At 40.2% G+C, this 27,990-nt stretch overlaps 1 protein-coding gene across 3 annotated transcripts in view; it reads left to right on the top strand.

The window, feature by feature from the left end:
• lancl2 (LanC lantibiotic synthetase component C-like 2 (bacterial)) overlaps positions 1 to 27,560 on the top strand; it is a 38,699-nt gene extending 11,139 nt beyond the window's left edge. For all 3 annotated transcript variants that reach the window (XM_044176510.1, XM_044176509.1, XM_044176508.1), the window contains 8 exons: positions 3,245 to 3,362; positions 3,459 to 3,666; positions 5,160 to 5,307; positions 16,208 to 16,354; positions 17,998 to 18,180; positions 21,442 to 21,618; positions 22,177 to 22,249; positions 23,921 to 27,560. In XM_044176510.1, the coding sequence (XP_044032445.1) occupies positions 3,245 to 3,362; positions 3,459 to 3,666; positions 5,160 to 5,307; positions 16,208 to 16,354; positions 17,998 to 18,180; positions 21,442 to 21,618; positions 22,177 to 22,249; positions 23,921 to 23,997 (1,131 nt within the window). In that variant the 3' untranslated portion in view covers positions 23,998 to 27,560. The remainder of the gene's footprint in view (positions 1 to 3,244; positions 3,363 to 3,458; positions 3,667 to 5,159; positions 5,308 to 16,207; positions 16,355 to 17,997; positions 18,181 to 21,441; positions 21,619 to 22,176; positions 22,250 to 23,920) is intronic.
• The last annotated feature ends 430 nt before the right edge of the window (positions 27,561 to 27,990 follow it).

Genomic DNA, 27,990 nt, shown 5'->3' with positions numbered 1-27,990 from the left:
CAAAGCAATGGCCATTTCTACTCCTTGCCTAGCCCAGGTGGATGCACAGTCACTCGTTGGCGGGAGTGGTGAGAAGGCTCCTGGACTGTAGCCTGCAAGGACAGACATGGTGCAAAGCACCCGCCTCCCCCTCCTTCACATCGGGACCTTCCGCTGGCCAACAGGTTTGACATCCTGGATGCGCAGGACTTTCCTCCACTGAAGGGACGCTCCCATCTTCCAGCGGTCAAGTCCTCCTCCTCCTTTCGCCGCAAGTTACTGAAAGAGGCCGTGATCAGGAGAAGCTCTGGAGGTCTGATTTGTGAGAGAGACAGCTGAGAAACTCTCTGCTAAGAAGGACGCCGCCCCCTCGCCGCAGCATTCCCCGGCCATGACTATCCCATGGACGGCTGATGGAACTTGGCGGTCTCCATGATCATCGACTCTGCATCCTCTCATCCCCCCAACTACGTTGATAGAGATTCTATAGTAAGGAATATCCGCTTCGTTAGTGATTCGTCACACACTGCTTTCACGGACCTACGACATTCTTCAAAAGCTTTCCGTACTTCTGGCTGAAAATCATAGTCCATGTCGGCACCAATGACACCGATGACTTCATCTGCCTCTTTGACCTGCTCAACAGCAGTGGAAAGCATGCTTTTATTTCGGGTCCAATTCCTAGACTGTGTCGTGGAATTGGCCGTTTTAGTAGGATCCTCAGCCTTCATACCTGGCTCCGCTCTGTCAGCAGTACCCATGGCATTGTTTTTATTCACAATTTTAACTTATTCTGGGATCGTTCTTCCACCCAAACAACGCTGTACTGTCCTCGTGTAATTGACTATTTACATCACCTGTTTCCCCTCGCTCTTCTTCTTTCTCTTCTATGCCAACCAAAAACAGCCATGCACCCTCTGCTGTCACTAACTCCCCCTTGTGGACTGATCATAGTGCTGCTATTTGGAGCCTGGATCCCTCTAGTTCTACTTTTAAAATTCCTGTGGTAATTTTGCATAGGTCCTTAATACGAAACAGACACAGCAATAATAATAATTTAATAAAGATCTGGGCCAGAACCCTACCTCCAATCTCAGCTTCAGCTCTGAGCCAGCACAGACTTTTTAAGATGGCTCTTCTAAATGTAAGATGCCCCTCTTATTTGGAATGATTAATCTCTTCTACTGATTTAGATTTCACGTTTTTAACAGAATCCTGGTTACATCCTGGTGATCACAGTCAGCTTGCTGAATTGTGCCCTCCAGATTATGACTGCTTTAGCCGCCCTAGGGACTGTGGTCGTGGTGCTGGCCTTGTTACTGTCTATAGTAAGCATTTAAAATGTAACCACTATAGCTTGCAATGATTTTTTCCTCCTTTGAAGTGCTCATGTTTAAACTTGGTGGCCCACTCACAGGCATATTTGCTATTATTTATCGCCCCCCCTAAACCAGCTTGCTCCTTCTTGTTGGAACCCCTTTTTAATAGGATGGTGAAAGATGCAAGAACATGCCATTTCTCTGCACTTATTTCTGCCCATCAGCACAACCCCAGCTTCCTATTTAGGACTGTGGATCAGTTAGTTAACCCAGCCTCTTCCTGTGCCTCTGCTGATTGTTCTTGACAAAATTGTTTCTAAGCAGCTTCTTGATGCTGTGGAAAATAATAATACTTCCAATCTGGTTTTCGTCAGCACCACAGCACTGAGACAGCCCTTCTCAAAGTCACTAATGACCTTTTAATGAATGCTGACGCAGGCCTGTGTTCAATTCTTGTGCTGCAGGACTTAAGTGCTGCCTTTCACACTATTGATCATGGCATTCTTCTAGATAGACTGAGGCACTGGGTGGGCATATCTGGCACTGCACTAGACTGATCTTATTTGTCCAATAGGAAATTCTATGTCACCATTAATAACTTCATATCATCCTTTTCCCATATCAACTGTGGTGTGCCTCAAGGTTCAATTCAGTCCTTGTTATTGGGCCCCAACACATCACTAAACAAATACTGCCATCTACTGGCTACTTGTCACAACATATCAAGCCCGTTACAAGAAATCTCGGTGTTCGATAGCAATTTATGTTTTGAGCAACATGTCACTAAGCTTGTCCAATCATGTTTTTATCACCTCAGAAATATTGCAAAAGTCTGATCTATTTTAAATTTTAGTGATGCAGAAACTGTTGTACATGCTTTTATCTCCTCATGCCTTGATTATTGTAACTGTCTGTTCACTTGTCTTAATCAAAAAACTTTAAAACGACTGCAGACTGTACAGAACTCAGGTGCTAGGCTTTTAGCTCCTTGCTTGTTCTAGGATTGATTTTAAGATCTTATTGATTACTTTTAAGACCCTTCATGGCCTGGCTCCAGATGATATTTCAGACCTTTTAATTCCTTATGAACCTTCACGTAAGACGGTGTAGTCCCTCATTCGTCCAGGAGTGTTCTATCGTAGAAAAGGTTTTAGTCGTAGTCATCTGGACACTGTTTTCAGAATCAAGACGTTTCGGCTCCCATCCGGAAGTCATTCTCAATTGTGAAAAAATGGGACGGGAACTAGAAATTTAAGCTACTCTGTGTTACATAAGCCCTGCCCTCAGGAAGGAATTAACAGATACTCAGGTAGATTCCTTCCTGAGGGCATGTCTTGAGATCTTTGGGCAGGGGTCTTCTGTCTCTTCCTGAGTCCAGGTTGAAAACTAAGGGGGACAGAGCTTTTTCCATCAGGGCCCAGAGGCTCTGGAACAACTTGCCCAAAGAAATTAGGTTGTCTGAGTCAGCGTCTTCTTTTAATTCTCTTCTCAAGATTCTCATTTTTAGCAGAAAGCATATCCTGATCTTATGTGAGCTGTCTGTTTATTTTATTGTTTTTTTATATATTTTATCATTCACTGAGGTATTTTAGTTCTCTCTCTGTGAAGCACTTTGTACTTTGTTTTGATAAGTGCTCTATAAATAAAGTTTTGTTATTAGTAATATGAGCATGTCTGTTTGGGCTGCAACTAGCGATTTTATACATTATTGCTTATTATTTTCTCCATTAATTAAGTCTACTAAATGTCAGAAAATAGAAAAGAATAGAAAAAAAAAAGTCCAAATTTCCAGAACCCAAGTTGGTACGTTGATATTGCTTGTTTTGTCTGACCAATGATCCAGAAGCAAAAGATTTAGTTTATCATTGAAGACTAAGAAACCAGCAAATATTTTAATTTGAGAAGCCATCTGGGGTTTATAAATGCGCTCTCTCTCTCCTCTTCAGGTGAGTGCAGCATTCCAGAGGAAGGTCCAGAGTAAGATCAAAGATCTCCTCCAACAGATGGAGGAGGGCCTGAAGACGGCCGACCCCCATGACTTCTCCACTTACACCGGCTGGACAGGTCTGTCGCCAGTACTATAAAACTGTGAAGCCATACCAATTCCGTTATGTCAGGTTTATCCTGTGACTGATCCCCAATGTGCTATCTTCACTACAGGCATTGCCTTGCTGTACCTCCAGCTGCACCGGGTGTCCCATGACGCCTCCCACCTGCAGAGGGCACTGGACTATGTGAAGAGGACCATGAGGATCCTGAATGGCCGCAAAGTGACATTCCTGTGTGGTGACGCAGGGCCGTTGGCAGTGGGTGCCGTGGTCCACCACAAACTGAACAACACTGCTGACAGCCAAGACTGTGTGTCCAGGTGAGTGACTGTGGATGTTGGTATGGATGTGATACTTCAGCATGTTGCATCTATCTCTATGTTGTCCACATCGCCTTCTTAAATGAATAGCAAAATTTGTGGTGCTATGAGCATATTTTATGATACTGCTCCACGTTTTGCAAACTGCAAATGCGATGTAAAGATTTCAGGCAGCGGTAGACACATTTGACATTTGTGTCAGTGTAGGATTCTTTTCAGTCAGTCGCTCAAAATAGGTATATGATTGAGAACTACCAGGAGAGGGGCTGCTCACACACACCGATACACTCACAAAAGAGAGAGTTACTTGAAAAGTTTATTTATTTATTTTTTACAGTATCAATTTTTGACGAATTTCTCATAATGTTCTATCACGATATATGTAATTTTATATCACGGTAACCGTATATATCACGATACAGTAATAGACCACGCGAGAATCCAGCTTTGATTTGCTTCATAGACAAAACAGTTGTTTTTTGCTAGTCACCATTATTAGCTTAAGCCTATGGCATTTTACACTGCATAAATTAGCTTAGCGGCTAGCAGACTTTTGTTCTACTCGTAGCTTAACAAATTACATATTATTTATGCATTTTCTTACTCACTATTGGTTTAAGTCAGTGCATCTCCCGAGAGAACACCACGGTTGAATTTCAGCGTTACGTAACGAGTTGTCGTAAACTCCAGTAACATTCACTTCACCTGTCTCTCCTCTGCTCTGCTCCGTGTGTGTGCCCCACCCTTGGTGAAACACAGGGGGGAGAGGAGAGGAGAGAAACTAGCGCAACCGTAAATGACAGCAAAACGCAGTAAAGACTCTGCACTGAAATGAAACAAGTGCACATAAATTACGTATATAACGTAAATTAAATATTTTGTTTCATTCTTTCATGGGGGCTGGGGGGTCCTGTTGGGGGGGACACTGCTAAGGGATAGCTCCCCTGGATCACTGTCAGATGATCCGTCAGATGAAGAGCCAACCCAGGACACACCACTCAGTCGTTATATCTCCCCACTGTCAGACTGGCCATCACTTATTCCAGTTAGTGGCTCTAATGCCTGTTTGGCATCCATGAATCTCTGTCTCTTATTCATTGTAAGCTGTTATAAATGACTTGACATAGTTTTCAGGTCACACACTCTAACAAATGCTGTTGCCTAGCAACTTGAATGTTTAAACATAAACCATGCAAAAAAAATGTATTTTTATATTGGGGTAAATTTGACCTGGTGGTGGTCATAAGTATAAATGCCTGTGTTTTTAATCTGGATTTATCTTGACTATATTTAACAATAGGGAGTGCAACACAACACAATTTTAGGAAAAGACAAAAACAAGGGTACTTCAATATTTTATTAAAACATTGTAATGTACAATTGGAAAAACTGCTTCGCGTAAAATGCAACCTGTGACGGGTATAGTGTTATTGGTAACCTCAACCCTATCGGCATTTCTTGAACTGACACCAGAGCTTGTGTGTGTCTGTCAGGCTCCTCCAGCTGCAGCGGTCAGTGCTGAGTCCTGACTCTGAGATGCCAAACGAGCTGCTGTATGGCCGGGCCGGCTACCTTTATGCTCTGCTCTATATTAACAAAGAGATAGGAACTGACACGGTGGATGAGTGCACCATTACAAAGGTGAGACACACACACATGCATGCATATTTTTTTTTCCCCCAAAATGTATCCCTTAGTTATGCAGATTTTTACAGTAAACGTGTAAAAGTTTGCTCAGTGCAAGTTTTAACTTAACATCTAGTCCTTATGAATCATGAGCACATTGCGTATTTGGCCTTGGGCTCCCATCTGAGACACAGATCTTCATTACAGTGCATTTGTCAAGCAGTATACTTAATTTTGTGCAAACTGCAAAAAAAAAAAACACTCCTACCAAATCACGCGTAATTTGACAGGTCATTGATGATAGGTGCTCCTCACAGTTTCGAGACGTAAACATTCTGAAACCTGATTTCCGAAACTTTATATGTCCTATCCTAAGATTTTTCTTATAGCAGGAATTTTTATCTCATATTTGTCAATATGACATTATAAAGAGCTGTCTGAACACACATCCATAGCATTGCTTTCAGCCTGACAGACATTCACTTTTGGAGCCATCTCACTGCTCTTACTGTAAGCACAAGTAATCCATAATTGATGACAGGCGGTGATGTGTTGAAAGTAGCCCAAGCTCATATTAATAGCTATGGGCAGCTATTGTTAACCATTCTGTTGGAGGTTGACCACAATAACCATACATCAGCCCCCATGTACCACCACAGGGTTAATTTTGGCACCCGATTTTGATTTAGTTTTAGTCTTTAGTTTTTTTGAGAATGTATGTTAGTTTTAGTCACATTTTAGTTATTTCATAATTGCTAGTTTTGGTCTAGTTTTAGTCAACAAAAAGTAAAGACAGTTAATTTAATAATAATTATCTTTAATGGCTGGTAGACAAACTACGTAATGGAGACACTGCCTCTAAATTTCCTCAAACATGACTATGGTCGAAATATACGCTGGTATTGATATATCTGTGATAAGCTAATAACTGCCGATATATTGGCCTGGCCGATAGCTCTAGTTTATGGCCAGTAAAGGGACTTCACAAGCAGAATTTAAGAATCTAATTTGATACTTTGTGTGGGCATGTTGTTGCTCGTCTTAATTATTATTATTATTAATTTTCTTTCAACTTTCCTAATGGTTTTTAACTTACATGCATTATTCATGTGTCTGTTTTAATTGTGTTTACTTATGTCTGATGTTTTATCTTTACACTATTCACATGCAACAGCAAATTCCGTGGTAGCTCACGCTCTGTGCAGCACATTGTGCTTCCACCTGGAATGAAATGTGCTATATAAATAAAGCAAATCCATTGTAGGGATGGAGTACTTTAATTCCATAAACTTCAAATGTTGCTGCTGTCTCGTGGGACTACATTTATTACTTTTTATATAGTTTTATGCATTCTTCTTTCTGCACTGGGGGCTATTTTAAGTGAAGGGATAGATATGTGGTACTGCTGACTTCAGTAGCAATCGTTTTGTTGTACATTTTGGATTAGTGGTTTGTTTCATATCTACCCTCCAGAAACTGAACCACCTCCATATGATCGACCCGCAGTTATCTTTATCTGGAACTGAAGTTAACTCAGTCAGGACAACGATGGTTAATTAGTTTGGGGAGTCTGTGACTGTGTAAACGCCGCCTACTTGTAATGCAGAAATAAATTACTAAAATGTGCAATGAATAACTTGAATATGAGGATATGGTCATCTGCCGTATTGCTCATTAATACTCGAATATATCAGATATATTCGATATATCACCCAGCCCTAGTCGGTTATGAGCATTAGTTTGTCTTCTCTGACTGATGGCTTGCAGCATAGAGTGCTGAAAGAAAGTTTCAGCTGAGGGTTATGTTTTTGAGGTGTTCGTGTTTTTCCACATGCAGATTGTCTGTTGTTTGATTTGCAGCCAGATACAGTGTCTCCAGTTGGTTCCAGCTCGAAAAAATAGGTAAAACTACAAAGATTGTGTGCGCGTGTGTTTTCAAGAAAATGCTAACCTGCATTCCTTTGGCAGATTATTACGTTAGTATACCTCTGTCTTGCTGTGTTTGGTTCTAGATTTGCTTGACTGAGAAACAAAAATCAAATCTTCACAGTCCAATGATGAAATGAAATTAAAAAGATAATTAGTCTAAAACCTAGCTATATTAGCAGTCCATGATTATTAAAACTATTCTCAGAGCCTCACCAGTGGGCTGAAAAAGGTGGTGCTAGATGAAAGGTCACGGAGCATCCAAAATGGAAAGGTTTCATCCGCTGGGGAGCATCATGGTGCTTATTGAATTTTAACGCAGTCTATTAGATCTCATTCTTCTTGTGTACCACAGGCCAAATGACTGTTGACAAATTTACATCTAACAGTATATATTGTCATTTTGACCAACCTTAGATGGTGGCACTCGAGTAAATGTTTGGGGATCATCAAAACCGTTCATCTTCCTGGTACCACCTATATCAATACCAAATTTCATAGCAATCTGACCCGTAGATGTTAAAATAGCCGGGGAGTTTTTGGCCATAAAGGCAATGTTTCAATCAATCAAATCTTCTTCAGGCACAAATGGCACTAATAACATCTACAGGTGTACGAACTGTAAAGTCATTGGCTTTTTATTTCTTAAATTTTTCTTTAATTTTATTTGTTTTTTAAAAATTTTATTTTACTTTTGAAGTTTTGTCTATCATATTCCAATTGTTGTTTTCTGGGTTTACAGCTAATGGCTTTCCAGTTCTGTCACCTGTTGTAGATTGCCATCATTTATATTATTTTGTATTTATTTATATATAAATTTGATATATAATATATAGAATGGTGTTTGCCAGGCTCTCCAACCTGGAGTAAACTGAATTTATGCTGAATATATTGAACACTAACAAACCTCAAATTTTTTATATATACAGTGGTTTGAAAAAGTGCTTGCCGCCTTCCTGATTTCTTATTTTTTTGCATGTCTGTCACACTTAAATGTTTCAGATCATCAAACAAATTTAAATATTAGTCAAAGATAACACAAGTAAACACAAAATGCAGTTTTTAAATGAAGGTTGTTATTATTAAGGGAAAACAAAATCCAAACCTACATGGCCCAGTGTGAAATAGTGATTGCCCCCCCTGTTAAAACATAACTTAACTGTGGTTTATCACACCTGAGTTCAATTTCTCTTGCCACACCCAGGCCTGATTACTGCCACACCTGTTTTCAATCAAGAAATCACTTAAATAGGACCTGCCTGACAAAGTGAAGTAAACCAAAAGATCTTCAAAGGCTAGACATCATGCCGAGATCCAAAGAAATTCAGGAACAAATGAGAAAGAAAGTAATTGAGATCTATCAGTCTGGAAAAGGTTATAAAGCTATTTCTAAAGCTTTGGGACTCCAGCAAACCACATTAAGAGCCGTTATCCACAAATGGCAAAAACATGGAATAGTGGTGAACCTTCCCAGGAGTGGCCAGCCGACCAAAATTACCCCAAGAGCACAGCGACGACTCATCCAAGATCCCACGACAACATCCAAAGAACTGCAGGTCTCACTTGCCTCAGTTAAGGTCAGTGTTCATGACTCCACCATAAGAAAGAGACTGGGCAAAAATGGCCTGCATGGCTGAGTTCCAAGACGAAAATGGCTGAAGAAGAACAAAATGAAGACTTTGGAGTGGCCTAGTCAAAGTCCTGACCTGAATCCTATTGAGATGCTGTGGCATGACCTTAAAAAGGCAGTTCATGCTCGAAAACCCTCCAATGTGGCTGAATTACAACAATTCTGCAAAGATGAGTGGGCCAAAATTCCTCTACAGCGCTATAAAAGAGTCATTGCGAGTTATCGCAAAGGCTTGATTGCAGTTGTTGCTGCTAAGGGTGGCCCAACCAGTTATTAGGTTTAGGGGGCAACTACTTTTTCACACTGTAGGTTTGGATTTTGTTTGGATTTTGTTTTCCCTTAATAATAACAACCTTCATTTAAAAACTGCATTTTGTGTTTACTTGTGTTATCTTTGACTAATATTTAAATTTGTTTGATGATCTGAAACATTTAAGTGTGACAAACATGCAAAAAAATAAGAAATCAGGAAGGGGGCAAACACTTTTAGCACAGTAGGGGCTGCGATGTCAATTTTTAAAATTTTTTGACAACTATTTTTATTGGTGAAAGCAGTATAAGTACAACATAATCATTTGCATATCACCATCTTTTACTTATACTATAATTATATCACAACTCAAGTTGTAAATGGGGGGAAAAAACAAAGGGAAAAAACAAATAAACAAACCAAATCCAAACAACAACATAAGAGAAAAAATAAAAGAAGAGGTCGTTGTCCTATTGAAATACTCAATAAATGGTCTCCATAACCTGAAGAAACCATCAGTGGCTCCCCTAAAAGAGAATTTTATTTTCTCCAAGCTAAGAAAAAACCTAACATCATTCAACCAGATTGAAAAGGATGGTGATTTTGGAGATTCCCAGGACAGTAATAGCCTTCTTCGTGCTAAGAGTGTTGTAAAGGCAATTATATCTCCATTTCGGGCTGTGCATTGCAAGGGTTCTGATGGCACGCCAAATATGGCTAGCACTGGGCATGGTTGTGGTATATCTAAGTTAGTAGATAACGTATCAAACACTGAAGACCAGAATCGTTGCCGTTGTGGACAGGACCAATACATATGCGTGAGATGGATCAGACAGATTTATTTCAGTATTTACTAAGGTGGACTCTGTGTACCACTTTCAACTGGATTAAACTGAGCCGTGCACATGAGGAAGTTGAGTTAACTCCATTCAGAACATCTTTCCACCAATCATCTGTCAACTCCATCCTCAGCTCTTCTTCCCATTTGGACTTAACTTTCTGAATCTTGTCAGTCAAATGCATATCTGCATAAATATTTGAAATAAAGTCATTCTGAATTGGAGACAGCAAAAGAAGTTTTTCCCACTTTAGACCATCAGGGAGATGTGGGAAAGAATCAGATGTTTTTTTTTACAAACTGATGGATTTGGAGGTACGTGAAAAAAATTATTGTGGGATAGGGTGAATTTAGTATAAAGAGTGGAAAAATGTGAAATTTTGAAGAAGACATTTTTGAAACTCTCCACTCAGAAATCGCCTATTTCCAGGCCCAGGGAAACATGCGGCGGACAGCTATGGCTGTCTCCCTCTCATTGTGGCCCGCTCACCAGCAGACACCCACCTGAACTCTCTCCTCCTGGCTTCGCCGTGTAACCTGCTCAGAGCAGAAACACGCAGCAGAATCAAAGTCTCCTGGTCTGCCCCAGCGCTGCAAAGGTCTGTTAGGTCTCTGCAATAAAGTTTAGCACCAACTATTGCCCAAAGCCTGCTAGCTAACTTTAAGAAGCACAAAGCAAGTTAACGCCAAGCTGTTAACTCTGTTTGGACAACCGCAGGTAGAGCGACCGGCTTCCTCCGATCTCTACAAGCGGACACTGCACAGCAAGAGACGCTTCCACAGCGGAACCACAATTCTTCCCAGTTTCGCTCATCTACAACAGACTGACTGACAGCTAACAGCAGCACCAAAGCCACCTCTCCTTCCCTCCCACAGACGGGAAACTTAACAACTGGGCATAGCATAGTGTAACAGTGTATATAGCTAAGCAAAGGACTGTTTAATTGTTGCACATGTGACGATACTGATGTGTTTTTATTGAGGTTTTATTGTTTTGATCTTCTCCATGGTTAACGTGAGGTTATTATTGTAACTGTAGTTCTCAGCCACCGCTAAGTTGATGTTAGTTATCTTATGCTCCACACAGACAGTCTTTGCATGCTAACTAACTCCTTTTAACTTGGCACCGTTATCCTAAACAGATTATACACATACACCTCTAGTTTGGCCCTTAAAGACAACCACACACACGCGGAGAGTAACTTTAAAGCTCCCGCTTGACGTGTTCCTTTGTTTCTGACCATGTGGGTTCATGCTCATGCACGTGGGACATATGAAGGCAGAACAAGAAACACACACACACCTGCACACACACACACACACACACACCCTTTGTTCTGTAGTTTTGTATATTTAGAAATAGTCTTCATATTGTGTGTTTTTGCTTTGTTTATCTTTTAAATAAATGCTTGTGTATATTTATGCTGGCTTCTTTAATATTGCACCTCTTCTATGTTGAACTCCAAATCCTTCAACCTACTAACTATTGGTGGTAATTCTGGTTATAGTTATTAATTGAATTATTAATCTGAGTTCCAAATTGATAGTTTAGTGTATTTTATGAGACTCAATCAATTAATTGGCTCTCATTTCTCTTCTTTAAGAAGAGTGGTGCCCCCGAGGACTTTATTTAATGAAGTTATTTATGATTATCTTTGATAATTCTGATAGCCATAATACACCCACCAACACAAGTGGGTGCCCCCTTTTAACCATTGTAAACCCCAACACGTGTGGTCAGTCTCCTCTGTTTACCACACCAACCATCACCCCTTGACTCAAGTCAAATCTCAAATCAAAGTGGCAGGGAGGTAGTGCAATTCTGTCAGGCCTTAGGCCTCAACATAGTTAATGGTAGGTTCAGGGAGGATTCTTTAGGGACATTCACATACTCCTCAGCTCTTGGGTCTAGTTTAGACTATGCAGTCACTGACATGGACCCCTCCACTATCAGTGCATTTACTTTGACAGCAATCCCCCCTTTCAGACCACAACCAAATAAATGTTTTCTTTAATCTCTCAGGTCAAATGAGTGACACAAAAAAGGCAGTATGGTAGCGAAGTATGGGGTCCACTCAGTCATCATAGCTAAACCCATTGGGACAGACATCCAACAGAATTGTTACATGCAGAATTCTGTGGATACATTTTACACGTACAAAGAAAAACACCAACAAATGCATGTAGAGCAGAATTAGGCACCTTAAATCCAGCCACCTAGACACCCTCCATTCCAAACCCAAGAGCTGAGCCCAAAAAAAAGTCCCCTATGTCAGTTGGTCCTGTGAGTCCCCCCCCCGACACACTCTGACCAGTGTCACAATTTCATTGTATGGTCCACACGGAGCTCTGCACATTTCTTCTTTCTTCTTAAAGAAGAGAACTGATTAATTGATTCAGTCTCATTTAATATACTATCAATTTGGAACTGATTAATAATTAAATAACAATAACCAAAGTTACCATTAATAGCTAGTAGGTTGAAGGATTTGGAGTTCAACATAGAAGAGGTAGGGGACAAAACAAAGCAAAAGCACACAATATGAAGTCTAACTCTAAATGCACTTTATACAGGTGTGTGTTTGTGTGTGTGGGTTGGTGGGTGATCCAAAATCACTGCTTAGATTCAAAATTGTGGCAGAGGCAGGAGCCGCATGGTTAGACAAGTTAATTCAAAATGGTGGCCAGGCCACATGACGTTAAACAAAAGAAAACTAATTCAAAATGGCACCTGAGGCAATGTTTGATGAAGAGTGTGGCTGTGTTAAAAGGCTAAATTGAATTGTATGTTTGGTCTGTTTAGGATAGAGCACATTAGCTCGGCTAATAGCGATTTGTTACAAACAAGCTAAAATTAAGTATTATGTAGTCTAACTTTTTAGCTTAGTTTGCCATGTACCTTAAAATTTGGCAAATTCTTATAAACTTACTGCTGGCTGAGACAAACCAGCCCCTCATCCCTCTACCAGCGGTACCTGCAGTTGAATCAGCAGCAGAGGGAGGGAGGAAGACAGAGGAAGGACTGATACTGACTGATGTCTATGCTCTTCATTCTTTCTAAACTTAACTCAGTATTTTGATGTATATGGTTTAGTGAATATGGTGTTTTGGTGTATATGGTTTATGTTATTAACATTTTAGATTTGTTTCCAGTGAGATATTATTGAGTTTATACAGTGACTTTGCTCTTGCTGCGCTAGAAACAATATTTAGTTATGTTTAAAATATTCAATTCTAATCCTCTTCTGAATTTAAAGACAACCAAGCTGACATAGTAACTGCATAGCTAATATGCACACTTCAATATTTGTTTATTTATCGCAAGTCATATCGTCATCGTGAGTCCAGTGATGGTGACAGGAGAGATGAGGTGCTGCTGAGAAGACGGAGAGAAAGAAAGGGATGAAAGGGTTAGCGATATCTCAGGGTCAGCGAAATCCACAAGTTATATCATTCCCATAATCATGTAGTAGAAACACACCAGAGACATCACGGCTTACAAAGAATTGAACTTTTAAATTACTGTCGCTAGGATAATGATCATTTTGTTTTATAGGCATGTGCTTATAAAGGGGAGAGCATAATTAATCAACAAGACACAGCTGTGACAATTAGCTCTCCCTGACACTGCTCACCTGAGCCCCTCCCCCAACTCTCCCTCTGCAACTGACAGCTAACCATGCCCACCTCCACAGATTGATTGGTAATTCCACAATTCCAGTTGTACTGTGAATTACCAATTATTGTGAAACCCATGCGTTAACCTAACATTAGCGATGCACTTTTAGAGTTGTCAGCATCTATTGCTGCTATTCATGCCTCACATACAAAATCTATTTCTACCTGAACTAAATGATGTAATGTGAGCTAGCTTGTACACCACTGCCACAGCTAGCTCACACTAACGTTAGCAAACTGTAGGTAACGCCAGTAAGTAAGCTAGCACAGCACACTCACCTGGAGATGGCAATGATGAATCCTGAATCATGACCTTTGGGTTAAATAAAGATGCTCCACCTTGTCTTTTACCTCCTGGTCGAAACCAGCTGGGTATTGTCCGTCTACTTGTTGTCTCCTGATGTACAGATTGTTTTAGCCAGGACAGACTGTAGTTCTGTCAGGTTATGTGAGGGAATCTCCTACTGGTGTATTTAGTAACTGCACCTGACTTTATGGATTCTTTTTTACCGAAACAAAATTCCACAAATAAATAAGATTAAAAAAGATAAAATAAGTCACAAATGTCACGCGGCCCACAAGCTGACAGGAAGCAATCTACAAATGTGCAAAACCCATTTCACATGAAAAATGGATCACTTTACATGTGTTTCACTTGTTTCATTTGTTGTGGTGAAACTATTTACATTTGTAAAACCTATATCATTTTTATGTGAAATTAAATGTTTTCACAGAGTAAGTTATGCATATTTGCAAATTGCAAAGGAAAGTAAAATATAATATTAGTTTACAGAGCCACCTTTACGCGTGTCTCCTACTGCCACATGGTCAACCGGAAGTCCATGCGATGTCAATTTAAAAAAAAAAAAATCCAAAAATGGGTTGAGTTCGAAGACCTCCATTACAGCAGCACACGCTTTCTTTGCTGGCATTGGCTTTAAGAATGCACATTTTATACAAATTCATTAAATGATCATCTGCCAGTGATTATTAATTGATTAATCACTAAAAAGTTATAAAATAATAATTAGAATGTGAAGGACAAACTTAATGTAATTCCACATTTCTAAAATTAAGCTCTGCTGATGGGAAAAATTCTAATTCTAGAATTGTAATCGCTATCTAAATCAGTTTAAAGCTACACCAGGCCATAGTTTTGTATGGTTCTCAAAGAGCTGTGTGTTCAAGGAATGTGCTATATCAGACACACACTATGTAACTTCAGCTTTGAAGGCTCTTTTCAAATAATGTCTGTTGCTGGAATTTAGGCTGGGTAGAGAGAGGCACTGACAGTAGTAGTCACACTATTTTCACTGTGATTGTCATGTTGTATATCTCCCGTCTGAATCACTGGAACTACTGTGACACAAGCATAGCAAGGTGAGATGCAGCGTGATCTTTTTCTGCCTCAACTGTATTTACTCAGCATGAATCTATTCTGGAGGTGGCAGTTTAATGTACCTTCTTAAATGTATCTCTTTGCTGTTTTTAAACAGCAAAACTTCCATGTTATTCTACTACTAAGCCAATCAGTATGCTGGCACAAGGACATTAAAACTCAAGACTCTGAAGGAGGTTCCTGTGTTCTACATTTTGGGTAAGGAATCAGGATCTCAAAATGGAACACCACAGAACTGTGATTTTGGGAGGAAAGTTGGAGAAATTAAGTGGTAGGAGTTCTGTACTTTAACAAGAATAAGCAACAAAAATAGTACGTACAGGTGCAGGCAACAATTAAATTGTAATGGAAGCACTAACCTTACCATAATTACTGCATTATATTCTTGAATATGTGCAGAATTTATACTAACGACTGTCAGAAAGGTGTAGATTCAACGCTGTGGTACAGATGTTGGTCTGGATTACATTGTATTGCAATGTAACAGTTTTTAAAAATCTAACAAAATAGCCTTAATAAAGGTCACAAATCGCTTATCTTGGTACCAACAAGTCTCTCATCAAACCAAAGATTGTTTGTGAGGGAAAAGACGTGTCCGATATAAAAATGTTGCGTCCCTGGTTCAATTCGGCCTGGGTACCTGTTGCATATCATTCCCCTCTCTCTCCCCATGTTTCTTGTCCTCCTGTACAGTGTCAGCTGTCCAGTAAAGGAAAAAAATACCCAATGTCTCAGATACATTTACTCAACATTTCATATCTTCTGCTGCATATTTTATTTTCAGGTTGAAGCTATAGGTTGTCACCATTAATCAGGCTACCATTAAAAATTGTACTGTTGATGCTTCTCAGTTAACAAAACATCATTTAAATCAAATCTTTGAGTTTTAGTAATTCTTATCTCAGGTTACTACTTAGATTTGATAGCGGGTTCAAAAGGATTCGGAGATACAGGACTTTAAAATGGAGAAGAGCTCGCTTCAGCAGGAGTGTTGTCCCTTCTGCCATAGCAGCCCTGAACCGCAGCCCTGAACAAACTGCCTCGCTGACACTGTTGTGAGCTGGGATGCTGGAAGGGGCGTGAATGTACACATGAAGATTTGATGTATTGTCTATATCTGTATGTTTCTGTGTTGTACTGGCTGTGAAAACAAATAATAAATAATAAATCTAATCTGATATCTCAAATCCTCAGGTGGTGACGGCCATTGTGGAATCAGGGAAGAACATGTCAGCAGAGCAGAAGAAGACGGATCGCTGCCCTTTGCTCTATGAATGGCACAAGAAGCAGTACATCGGTGCTGCCCACGGCCTGGCTGGCATCTATTACATGCTCATGCAGGTAAGAGGCAGAATGGCTCCACCGGTTGGTAGTTGGCGTTGTGATGATTGATCTATGATTGATGGAGTCCATTTTGTTTCTTGATCAAATTTTCAGCGTGTGGTCTAAACAAATATTCAAATATTTGACACATGCCAAAATCTCTTCTGTCAATTAGTGTCATCTCTTGTGCTCTGTCATCAAATATCCACATGGTTGAGTTATCTGCACCTTGCTGTGATCTCAGTCTCCCTGCACTCTGGGGCTTCTGCACCATCAAGTGCTGTTGGATTTATTGGTAAAAGCTATACATTTGAGCTCAGGTGAACAGCCCAAAAAAGACACATGGATGTAGAGTATCTTTGGGGTAATTTACTCTAACATCAAGTGTGGAAGTTAAGTCAAAAACTAATACAAAAATAATTGTAACGGCAATAAATTATTTAATTTGTGATTTTTTTCTCTTTGCATCTGTGTTTTATAGTTTCAGATATCTGGCAGAGAGTAGTAGTTCAGTACTATACAGTGACTGTTCAACAGTCACAATAGTGCCACATTCAAATTAGTGGATCTCATTTATGATTCTACAATGTGTTTAGGTCATTGAAATCAATCCACAGAGTTTACTGTGTTGTGTTCCTGTTCACTGATGTTCTCATTAACGCACTGAAGTCCTTGCTAGAAATGAATAATTCATGTCTACATCAATCTGCGGGTGTGTTGAGTCCATTTAGACTAGTTAAAGAATCTGCTTTGTTGTGTGTCAGACTGTGCTGTCAAAAAAGACCAAGAAGGGCTGGGTGATCATTGTTCAGCATTAGTATCTATCATTATATAATTTCATAAAGCTGCTTTTGGTGTTCTGCATTCTGATAATAAAGCCTGAAGAAACCAGGTGGGTAATTATTAGTACACATTATTAGTAATATAACACTTAGCTCAACATAACCATATAACATTTAAAAATGATATAACATCTGACTCAAAAAAGTGCATGCTTGTATTTTAAATAAACAATGATTTGATATTATGACAAATAAACTGCAACCTGAGGACTTTGGCACTTAACCACACTTGACTGAGTAGTAAAATAAATGAATGCCTCTCACGTAATGGAGTTAGCACCCCTAAACAATGTTGGAAATGTGTCTGCTCTGTGACACTATGTGACACTCCACTTCTGAAACACTTTGCACTGGACATTTGAACTGTGATGGAGACGCAAGCTATGCAGCAAGACAGCCACATCCAGTGGACATAAGGTGTAAGGGTTATGCTCAATCAGAAGGGATGTGGATGGGATAGGATGTGTTGTCAAAAGTGTTTGTAGTTGTTCTGAACGGCCACACTTGAAGCACTTCTAAAGAAGCATACTGGCCGCTTAACAGTTACACCTTGAAGTTTTGGGTTGCCTGTATAACTAATTTCAGAATAATGTTACTATAGTTGTACAAGTTTCTCCAATCATTATCAATTGCTAAACTCAATTTCCCCATTTCTTACTCTCCCATCTGCTGTTCTGACTCCATCTTTCCATTCCTCAGTCCATTTCAGCCCCAAACTGCCTGAAGAGCATTAAATGGACAAAGTGTGTGGTGTTGTATTAACTGAGACAGAGTTGACCAGTAGAAATTAAACTAAACTCTGCCTCTGTCTCTCTCCAGCCAGGAGCAAAGGTCCATCCAGACATTCTGTCAGAGTTGGTCCGTCCCAGCATCGACTATGTCCGCCACAAGAGGTTTCGTTCAGGGAACTTCCCATCATCACTGAGTAACGAGAGTGACCGCCTGGTTCACTGGTGCCATGGAGCCCCTGGTGTCATTCATATGCTCATCATGGCTCATAAGGTGAGACTGGTCTATGCTTTGTATTATGTGGCTCATATTTTGCAGCAACATCAACAGTTGAACAACGTCAGTATCTGTCTGCTTTATGAAACAACTCTGTCCATCTCAAACACCTGAACAACACTGGCACCTTATGGCATGGCTCTGCAGTGCATGGACAGTATATTGTGTTACACGTTGAAACATGTAGTATGTTACCATTTTCAAGACAACAGTTGTAAAAGTGGTAAATCTATTTTATTAAACTCACACTTTATCTTGACACTGATGAATATGAGAGACAGTTATGACAAAGATTGAATATGAATCCTCCCCTCCTGACCTAACACCAGCTATCTTTCATTTCAATAGCCTGGCTATGCATACAAACATATGCACACACAGTAATGCATTGTGCTGCTATTCTGGCATTCTCATTGCTGTCACTAATGCAGAGATTCTTTGGCACCACACAGAGAACAAAGCACAATGGGAGACACGATTGCTTATCACGGTCACACTATTAACTTATTAACGGAACACCCAACAGATCTTCATTTGTTGTCGTAGGAGGACCATTTCAGTGGCTGCATGTGTTTTGTCAGTGAAGCTTTCAGGTCAGCTGTTGCACCTGTACTGTCTACATGCTGTGTTCCATTTAAAGCTGCAATTTCCCTTTGAAACAGGTCAGTGAGGGGGTCTTTTTTTTCTCATCTTTTTACTAAGGTTTCTGATATTTTCCAATCACAATGTATCCATCCAATCTGAAATACATACGGAACCACATCTTTCATCTTAACAACCTTAACAAAACACAGCAGAAATGACACTACTACATATGCACAAAACAAAACAAAAACACACACACATTACCAGGTCATTACAATGAAGTTACTGAGGTCAGCCATAGTTAGTTCCAGGATTGTTAGTTAAGTCCATTCCAGAGGGATCCACTGTGTCCATGACTGGTTGCCATATTTTTCCAAAGGTAGTATTCTTAACACCTCCCTATACCAGTCTTCCACTAAGGGGAAAATCTTTAGAAATTCAGAATTTAAGGATAGTATTTCTTGCTAAATATGGCAGTATTCCAGTATTAGTTGTGCGGAGGGGTCATTCTCATGTGTAAACCAGTGGACTCTGGTTGGACTTTTTAGTTACACTCACAAGTGCAGGATGACGTCATCTCTGATCATGCACTATATTTCAGGAAGTATCAGCATTCCAGGAAGTTCAAGTGCCCATTTCATAGGAACTTTAAAAGTGCTTTCAAACAGCGAGTTGTCACACTGCCTAAAATGGTTGCACATTTTCCAACTTGCCGTCGCGGCTCGCTGTGTGACCATGGCAACTATAGACACCACACTAAGGAAAACTTTGCAGGAGCTCATTTTACTGGTATCTGTTACACCTTTTCAGAAGAAGTGAAGTATCGGATCAGACTCTGTATTGGCAGATGCCCAATGGTAAAAGACTCGGATCGGGATCAGGGCCAAAAAAGCTTTATCAGGACATCCCTATCATTTACTCAATGCGTAGTGTGGCTAATGTTGTGTAGGGCTGCAACTAACAATTATTTTCATCACTGATTAGGAAATTGAAAATGTTTGCTTGATAAATGACTCCAAGGATTAATCAATTGTCAAAATAGTTGATATTTAATTTTCTGTTGATCAACTAATTGATTACCAGTCTGCAATGCCGGGGGTCAGCACACCCCGCCTTTGCCTCGACTGGCAATGCACCTGATCCCTGGCCACCAGACACTCGCTGGCAAGCTTCCCTCCCAGATCTGGATCCACATGGGGGCCCCGGTTTCCCTATTCTGGGCGAGGTGCTGCAGCTCCTTCTTGGCCAATTCTGGCGATTAAAATGGAGCATGAGATCGACAGGATTGGTGCGGCGTCAGCAGTAATGCAGCCCTTGTACCGGACCATTGTGGTGAAGAAGGAGCTGAGCCGGAATGCAAAGCTTTCGATTTACCAGTCGATCTGCATTTCAGCACTCACCTGTGGTCATGAGCTTTGGGTAGTGACCGAAAGAATGAGATCATGGATGCAAGCAGCCAAAATGAGTTTCCTCCGGAGGGTGGCTGGGCTCATCCTTAGAGATAGGATAAGGAACTCATCAGACATCTGCGCTGCTTCTTCGCATCGAAAGGAGCCAGTTGAGGTAGTTCGGGCATTTGATTAGGATCCCCCCTGGGTACCATCCTTTGGAGGTTGTCTGGGCACGTCCAACTGGTAGGAGACCCCGGGGTAGACTCAGAACACGCTGGAGAGTTATATATTTTATCTGACTTGGGAATGCCTCGGGATCCCCCAGGAGGAGCTGGAAAACGTTGAGGGACATCTGGACTACCTTGCTTAGCCTGCTGCCACCGCGACCCAGCCCCAGATAAGAGCCAGAAAATGGATAGATTGATGAATGGAATTAATTGATTAACACCTTTTTTGAGCACTCACTGTGTCGTAAAGTGTAACATGTTGAAAACAGCAGCTCCATCATTTTGATGAGGTGCACATCCTGTTACAACAAATTAACTTCAAATAATGGAATTAAAAGCATTGGCACAATTAGGAAGATGTCATGAAATGACCGTGGACTAAATAAGCCTTTTCTCTACATTTTACAGCAGCTCCATGAACACAGTCTGCTGCTTTTCAATGCACTGCTTCCTGTTTGACGCCATCTGGGACCTCACACTGCTGTGGGAGGCTGGCTTTTATAATCACATCTAATTAGACAAATTGTCAGACTTCCACTATGTTCACTCTGTGTCTCAGTTTGTCTCATCAGCTTCATACATGTCTGACAGGTCCTCTGTCAGCTCTGTTATGAAATGTAGTAGCATTGCTCTATTCTGGATTAGATTTATTATCTACTATAGAGGTCTGTGCATGTGGGAACATTTAGTCTTTTATATGGGCACAACTCTTATATGTTCTCAAGGGAAAGATACAACACACCAACCAGCCTGTCAGATGTTTTTGTTTATTGTATGGCTTAAATGAAAAGGATAAGGATTATGGCTCATACTGGTTGTTTTGGTTTGAAGCTGTTGTTTTATAGCGGATATTTTATGCTGATATTCAGTAACCTTGAAACTTGGAGTTTTTGATGCCAAAATATACAAGTAATTCTTGTTGCCCTGAGTGCAAGGGTGTCCAGTTTATCTGACCACATACTTGACCTGCCTCACCTTATTAACAGTGGTTGTAAGTGAGCTACTCTATTGTCCCAGGTTTGACTATTCATTTGGCTTCATCTGTGTCTCCCCAGGTGTTTAAAGAGGAGAAGTACTTGAAGGAGGCTGCAGAATGTGCTGAGGTGATCTGGCAGCGAGGCCTGCTCAGAAAAGGCTACGGTATCTGCCATGGCACCGCTGGCAACGGCTATGCCTTCCTGTCCCTTTACAAGCTGACCCAGGAGAAGAAATACCTTTACCACGCCTGCAAGGTAAGAACCAAGAGTCAGCCTACTTTTGGAGGAGTACAAAAAACAAGCTTCTTAATACTGACTTGACAACAAATTAACAGTTTTGGACCAGCCTTAAAAATGTTACTACATTAAAGTAAGAGGAAGTAAAATTTGTTGTGATTTGATCAATCTTATGCACAAGGGAGGTGCTACCCTTTACAAAAATGTATGTAGTTTTCCTCTACTATTACGAAAGCAGCTGAAACTGCATTGTATTATACAGCAGGACTGCATTACAGTGTAATTTACCTCACCATTAGCAACTACTAGTCTTAATGGTCTACTGCTTATTAACTGAAATGCACCACCTCCCCCAAATCTCAGCAATGGAGCAGCTGATTATCAAGTTATCTTAGGAACTATAAGTAGAAATAAAGAACATTTCACATGCACTGAATGTGTTTTTGGTGGCAATGATTTAATCAAGTAATTATTTGATGTATAATTTTCTTTTTTAATTTTCTCAACATGTACAGATTAATTTTGCATGAATGTCGCACGAATGTCTTTAAACATATTGTTATTACCTTCCTCTAGTTTGCTGAGTGGTGTTTGGACTATGGGACCCATGGCTGTCGCATCCCAGACAGACCATACTCTCTTTTTGAAGGTACCAAATATTTATTATTCAACTTTCCACCAGAGTGACTAAAAACTGCTTTGACATTTTTCTTCCCTTGCAAAAACCAGATCTACTGAATCTATGTAATAGAAGGCCTATAATTTGTATTGCGAACATTAAGTCTGCTGCTACCTCTTCTTCCATCAAAGGTCAATTATACATTATAATTATAACTGTCAGTGTGAAGTTAGAGTGGCCTTTCACTTAGCTGAATTGAAAGAATTAAGGACATGACTGGCAGCACAACACAGCAGAAAAGCTTCTTTGAGTAGAAATGAAACAGAATCAGGAGGTCTTATCACAGCTTTTAAACTCTAGTAGTCCACATAAGCAGGCTCTGAGTAGATGCATGCTTCCTTCTGCGCGATGATATGGTTGGTGGGTGTAGTTCGGTAGAAAGAAAATAGTTCCTACATGAAACTACTCACAACAAGGTCTGTGCATTATCTTGAGTAACGACACTCAATGTAGTGTAACAAGAATTGTGGGCACATCTGTTTTGGAGTATATCTGGTGCTAGATATGCTGACTTTATTAAGATTTATTTATGTTCATGAACTGTCTCTTAAAGGGAGATTTGTTTTTCCAGCAGAATTCTGAATCCTCAAAGAGGAAGCTTTTAGCTAGTGTAGACCTTAGTAATGTGTAAATCAGTTCCTAGGAAACATTGGTAGTGCCGTCCAATCAAGGCAATCAAATATGTAAGCTGTAACATAACTTCAGTAAACAGTCTTAGAAGCTATGCAATTTGTTTGAATTAACTGCCAATCCTTTCTAAATATAGGTGTGACTATCATTTCTGTATACATACATTGAGAAATGTCTGTGTTTCAGAATTAGTAGTATTCTTGAGAGAAATATAGCCATATTTGCTCAATAGTCCATACTAGTTTTACTAATGATGTTAGACTAGATGTTAGACGTTACTTCATCATAATTAAACAGCATTTCAATCAAGCGTTTCATCATATTCAATCAATATTTCATATTACCTCTTATACTCTTCACTCTAAACAGCTCATATATCAATCAGCAAGATAGTTTTGTCAGCTGGTTCAGTCAGCTACACAACAGTCACACCTAGCTGTTAGAAGATGTAAATATTTAGTAACTAGTCTCTACATAAGAACTAGCTTGTGTGGTACAGCCTGTTTCAACTTAGTAATGTGTAAATCTTCACTTAGTAAACACTACTAAGTATAACTAGGCTAAGTGTGAACTTACAAACAGCTGGTGCAACAGACTCCAGAGCCTTCTCCACCAAATTCAATTGTATAGCCATTTGCTGCAAATGGTCAATTGCTAGACAAAAGTGTCTTTAAACAGCCTTCTTAACTTGAAATCTAGAGTTTGTATTAGTTGCATGTTTAAGCAACATAAGAAAGGAAGTGTTTCCATCCTGCTTCTACAATACATTTCAGGTATTTTTTGGTGTTTGCCCTTACCAGTTATTATTGTTAGGCTGGTGCTGTGAGAGTGAACAGACTCTCCAGCCTGTCTGTCCACTTGTTATATAATTAGTTTACAAATGTTTTTGCGATGGTTTTTATTGCATAATGTCTCCAATGCCTTGAGAGAACAGGAAACTACAAACTTGAAACTTGAATGATGGACAGTGAAATCTGTAGCTGGCAGTAATGGGTGTGTTTCTCCTCTCAGGTATGGCAGGGGCCATCCACTACCTATCAGAGATGGCAAACCCCGAAGCTTCCTGTTTCCCTGCCTTTGAACTCTGACCTGCCAACTGATGGGACTGAGGATAATGAAGGGGGATGGGGACAACGCTGAATAAGGATGTATTTGTGATACGGCTTTCAACCTTTGTTATGAGCAAATAGTGACTGAATTAAACTGAAAATTAAGATCAGGCTGGAAATGAGCAGTGAGTGATTACAGGGAAGATTATTTGTGGGCAAAAGTACAGGTTGAATGTTGTTGATCCAGTGAAAATAACTAAGACTATGTTAATGGATATATTTCTCTTCTTGAAGATGGACAGTTGCATCTTGTGGGGCCTATCCTAGGAACATTGTCAAAACGTGTGGGTCCTTTAGCTCTGAGGTCCCCTGTCATCCTCCTCACCCATTACAATTTATTGGCAGCTGGCATGGACACAGAAGAACACACTCTAAGCCTCCAGCCTTTAATATCATAGCTCCCAGGCAAAGAAAGAGAGAGTGTGTGTGTCTGTGGATGTGTGTGTGTGTGTGTGTGTGTGTGTGTGTGAAGTGAACTAAAGCTGTTTTGGTATTTCTATGCCTCTGCATGCTCACTGTAATTGGATCTTGGTGTCTCATATCCTGTCAATGTAGTGTTTTCCTCTTCCTGTATTTGTAGGTGTGCTGTTTCAGTTCTCCTGGGATTTGCCACATAGTGGGGAAAAGTTTCTGTGTCATCTTTTGTTTCATTAAGAAATCAAAACTAGCTTAGTGCTAGTTTTAAGATCATCAGACTTTTGTGAAGCTAATCAATATGTCAGCTGGTAAGTCTCTTTACTTTTTGTGTAACGGAATATTAAATATAACGATATTACAGTTATTGTGAATATTTTTCCATTTTTCAAGAGGATAAAACCATTTTTGGACATCATAGCCTCTGGGTGGGCGTTTTCCATGCCAGTGGTTGATTTACATCGGAGAGCAAGTGTTGCTAGGAGACTATCAACTTCCGTGGCGCGCTACTGACCGGAGAATGTCATATTGTATAGCCTACAAACATTGATTCAAAGCCTTTGTTTGCCCTTTCTCTAACAAGTCTACATAGCATTAGCTACTGTATCAGTCATTAGTTATTTAAGCCTTATCTCCCATTTATTACAACATTGACTGACCACTCAGAAAGTGGAAGCTAGTTAGCCTTGCTTGCTAACGTTAGTGCTGATTCTCACAAGACATTACTTTTTGTTCATGTTATTTCAGCATCTGCTGAGTCACCTGCAGCTCCTTCACACTGAGGGGCGAATTCACAAAAGGATTGCGTGGCTTTTGCGGCCCATAAACCTGCAGAAATATGACAAAAAGAAATCGTGTTATTCTCCAAGCACCCGCAAAGGGTGAACTGCACCCCTAACTGCGCTGCCAAAATGCATACATTTGGCACAAAATTGGCCCCTTTCTATGCAAATGAGCCTCACTGAAAAACAAGGTCTAATAGCCACACGCAGTTAGAGTGAAATTATTAGCGTCTTCAGAGAGTTGGTGGTAACTGACGCACATTTATAAGGGGCGTCACACCCGGACTTTCCAGTGATCATAGCAGCAGTGATTGTAGCCAGGCGAAGCAACAGTGCATCACAGTACATCTTATGCGCAGAGGTGGCACAGAGACAGTACAATACCTGATATTCACCATGAGGGAATGAAACTTAACGTTATTGGATAATTAGAATAAGTTCTCTTTCAAATCAAACATCTCTTTCCACATGAGTAGAAAGTAGGCCTATTGTTCTTGCAACTGCATTTGTAAAATTTACAAATTGGCCCCACCACCTAGCCCCCACAGCCTCGTTCAACTTTTCACTGTGTGTCTGACTGGTATAGCCTCGGTTAGCAGGACTGCTGATTTCAAATGCCAGTCTTACATCCCAGTTACATATAGTGGCATGTAACTGTGATGTAACTCTCTGCAGTTAACACAGTCCAACAGTCAGTCGTTATAGCCACCTTGTCGGCTGAAAGTAACTGCATCTTAAGCTTGTCTTTCTTTTCGTTGTACCACTTCTCAACACGGCTAGTAATTGTACCTCTTGAATGGACGCAATAGCTTGGTTCAATGTAGTTCAGTAGCTCACGTAATCCCTCACCGTCCACCACGTTTATAGTCATCATGTCCTTTTCCACCATAAAGCAAAGCCTCTGAGTTATTGCCTCTGTACACACATCACTACAGCCTCTCCTAGCTAACACCTACATGATAGTTTGTTGGGGGGACGGTGTTCCACTTTCGACTTGAGCTGCAACCGTCGGCTGCTGACTTTTCAGTGATACAACATTGACATTGTACTGGATCTGTATTTTAGGACAGTGTTGCAATATTTACCTTGAGCATTGTCCTCTTTGACAGTGCAATGCTCCCACTCTGGACTACGTTTTGCCCTCTTCATCTTGCCTTACTATTTCCCACTGACCACTTCTTCCTTTGTTGCACCAGTAGTCTGAACTGTAAGTACCCCCTCTTGAGGTATACAAATTAATATATGTGAGCTACGTACATTGTAGTTAAATTAAACCAAATGGGTCATTTTGAGTTGTCTTCTATCAGCACCAGAGTTAATGTGTGCATTATCAGCTAAAACAGAACATCGCCAACTCAAGGGTGTTGCTATCATTTAGGTTCAGGTGTCATCTAGGTTCAGTATCCTAAAAGAGCCAGGCCTCAAACTGGCATGTTTTGTAAATGTCCAGTTGAATGCTAGCAGTCCAACCATGCGCTGAGTATGCAAATGCATAAATATACTCTTTTAAAATAACAAATTCAAGATAGCATAGCAATTGCTAAAAAGGCTTGCTAGTAGGATCGGTTGCAGAAATCACATTAACTAAAGAAAGACTAAGGAAGAGCTCAGTGGTTCTCAACTGATCAAGTCTCATCATCCAGATTTGTTCTTATCATTAAAGTTAACAATTTAGGAGGTGTGTCCACATTGCTTTGTGGAAAGTCCTTCAATACAAAATTAAAGCTGACAAGTGATTAATTACTTTCAGCATCATTCTGTTTTCAGCAGACTAAATCAGACTATTCACATTTGGCAGTTGACATGGTTTCGCCCAGTCAGAGCTCCATATGTCACTGTTGTCACTGCAAAGCTAGAATCCAACCCTGAGCTTGGTGGTAGCCATCTTGGTCTGTGTGGTACCAACAGGGAGCTGAAACGATACCTGGTGGTAAAAGTGTACAGTATATCCAATAATCCCGACAGCACATGAATGCACGTAACTGCCTCATTCTCTTGAGGAGATCTCATAAATGTCGTTGCATGAGGATAGTGTTCATCTGTCAGTGTTTCCAGGTTTACTGCTCCCAATGTGTTTGGTGATTTGTATCCTGATCCCAGCGGTGAGGAGCCTCTGACCTTTGTCCTTGTCGATACACTTGATTTGCTCTCAGCCTAATTGTTGTGAAGATATGAATGTTTGTGTGTTTATTTTTCCTCTTTAAACTCATGGGCTTCAGTGGCAAGTAAGATGTCTTCATTGTTCCTCTCAACTGCTTTTTGACTATTCAGTGCTTATGAAGGTTGAGTGGCAGAATTCATGCAAGGCTTAATATTGTTGGAAATAAAGAATGAATAGAGCTCCTATACTGCTTGTTTATTGTTTTTGGTTTTTTTGTAATTATTTCACGTATTCATATATTCTGTTTTCTAAAAATACAGTCATCTGTTTATTTTGGATCCCAAATCAGGAAAGGGGAATACATTTAAAGTATATAGAATTATATTTGTGTCTCAATTCTTAACAACATTTTGAGCACGTGCATATATTATAATTTGTAGAGAAGTTATGGTAAGAATCATTTACAAAATCCCTTCTGTGCTCAATAAATATATTTGCAGGTTTGCAATCATCATCATAGGTGCACAATAATAACCTCTGACTCAAAGCAGGGTATTTGAAACCCGTCTCCCCGACTTCCCTAGTGATCCATAATCCTACTAGCAATCAGATTGGAGTAATGACTGTGATCCCTTAACTTTTCATCTAGCGCCATCATCAAGTCAAAATTTTAAT

The sequence above is a fragment of the Siniperca chuatsi genome, linkage group LG19 (assembly GCF_020085105.1).
Source record: "Siniperca chuatsi isolate FFG_IHB_CAS linkage group LG19, ASM2008510v1, whole genome shotgun sequence".
In the NCBI taxonomy this organism is placed as follows: domain Eukaryota; kingdom Metazoa; phylum Chordata; class Actinopteri; order Centrarchiformes; family Sinipercidae; genus Siniperca; species Siniperca chuatsi.
The sequence above is the reverse complement of the archived record's forward strand: the minus strand, read 5'-3'. Positions and strand labels throughout refer to the sequence as shown.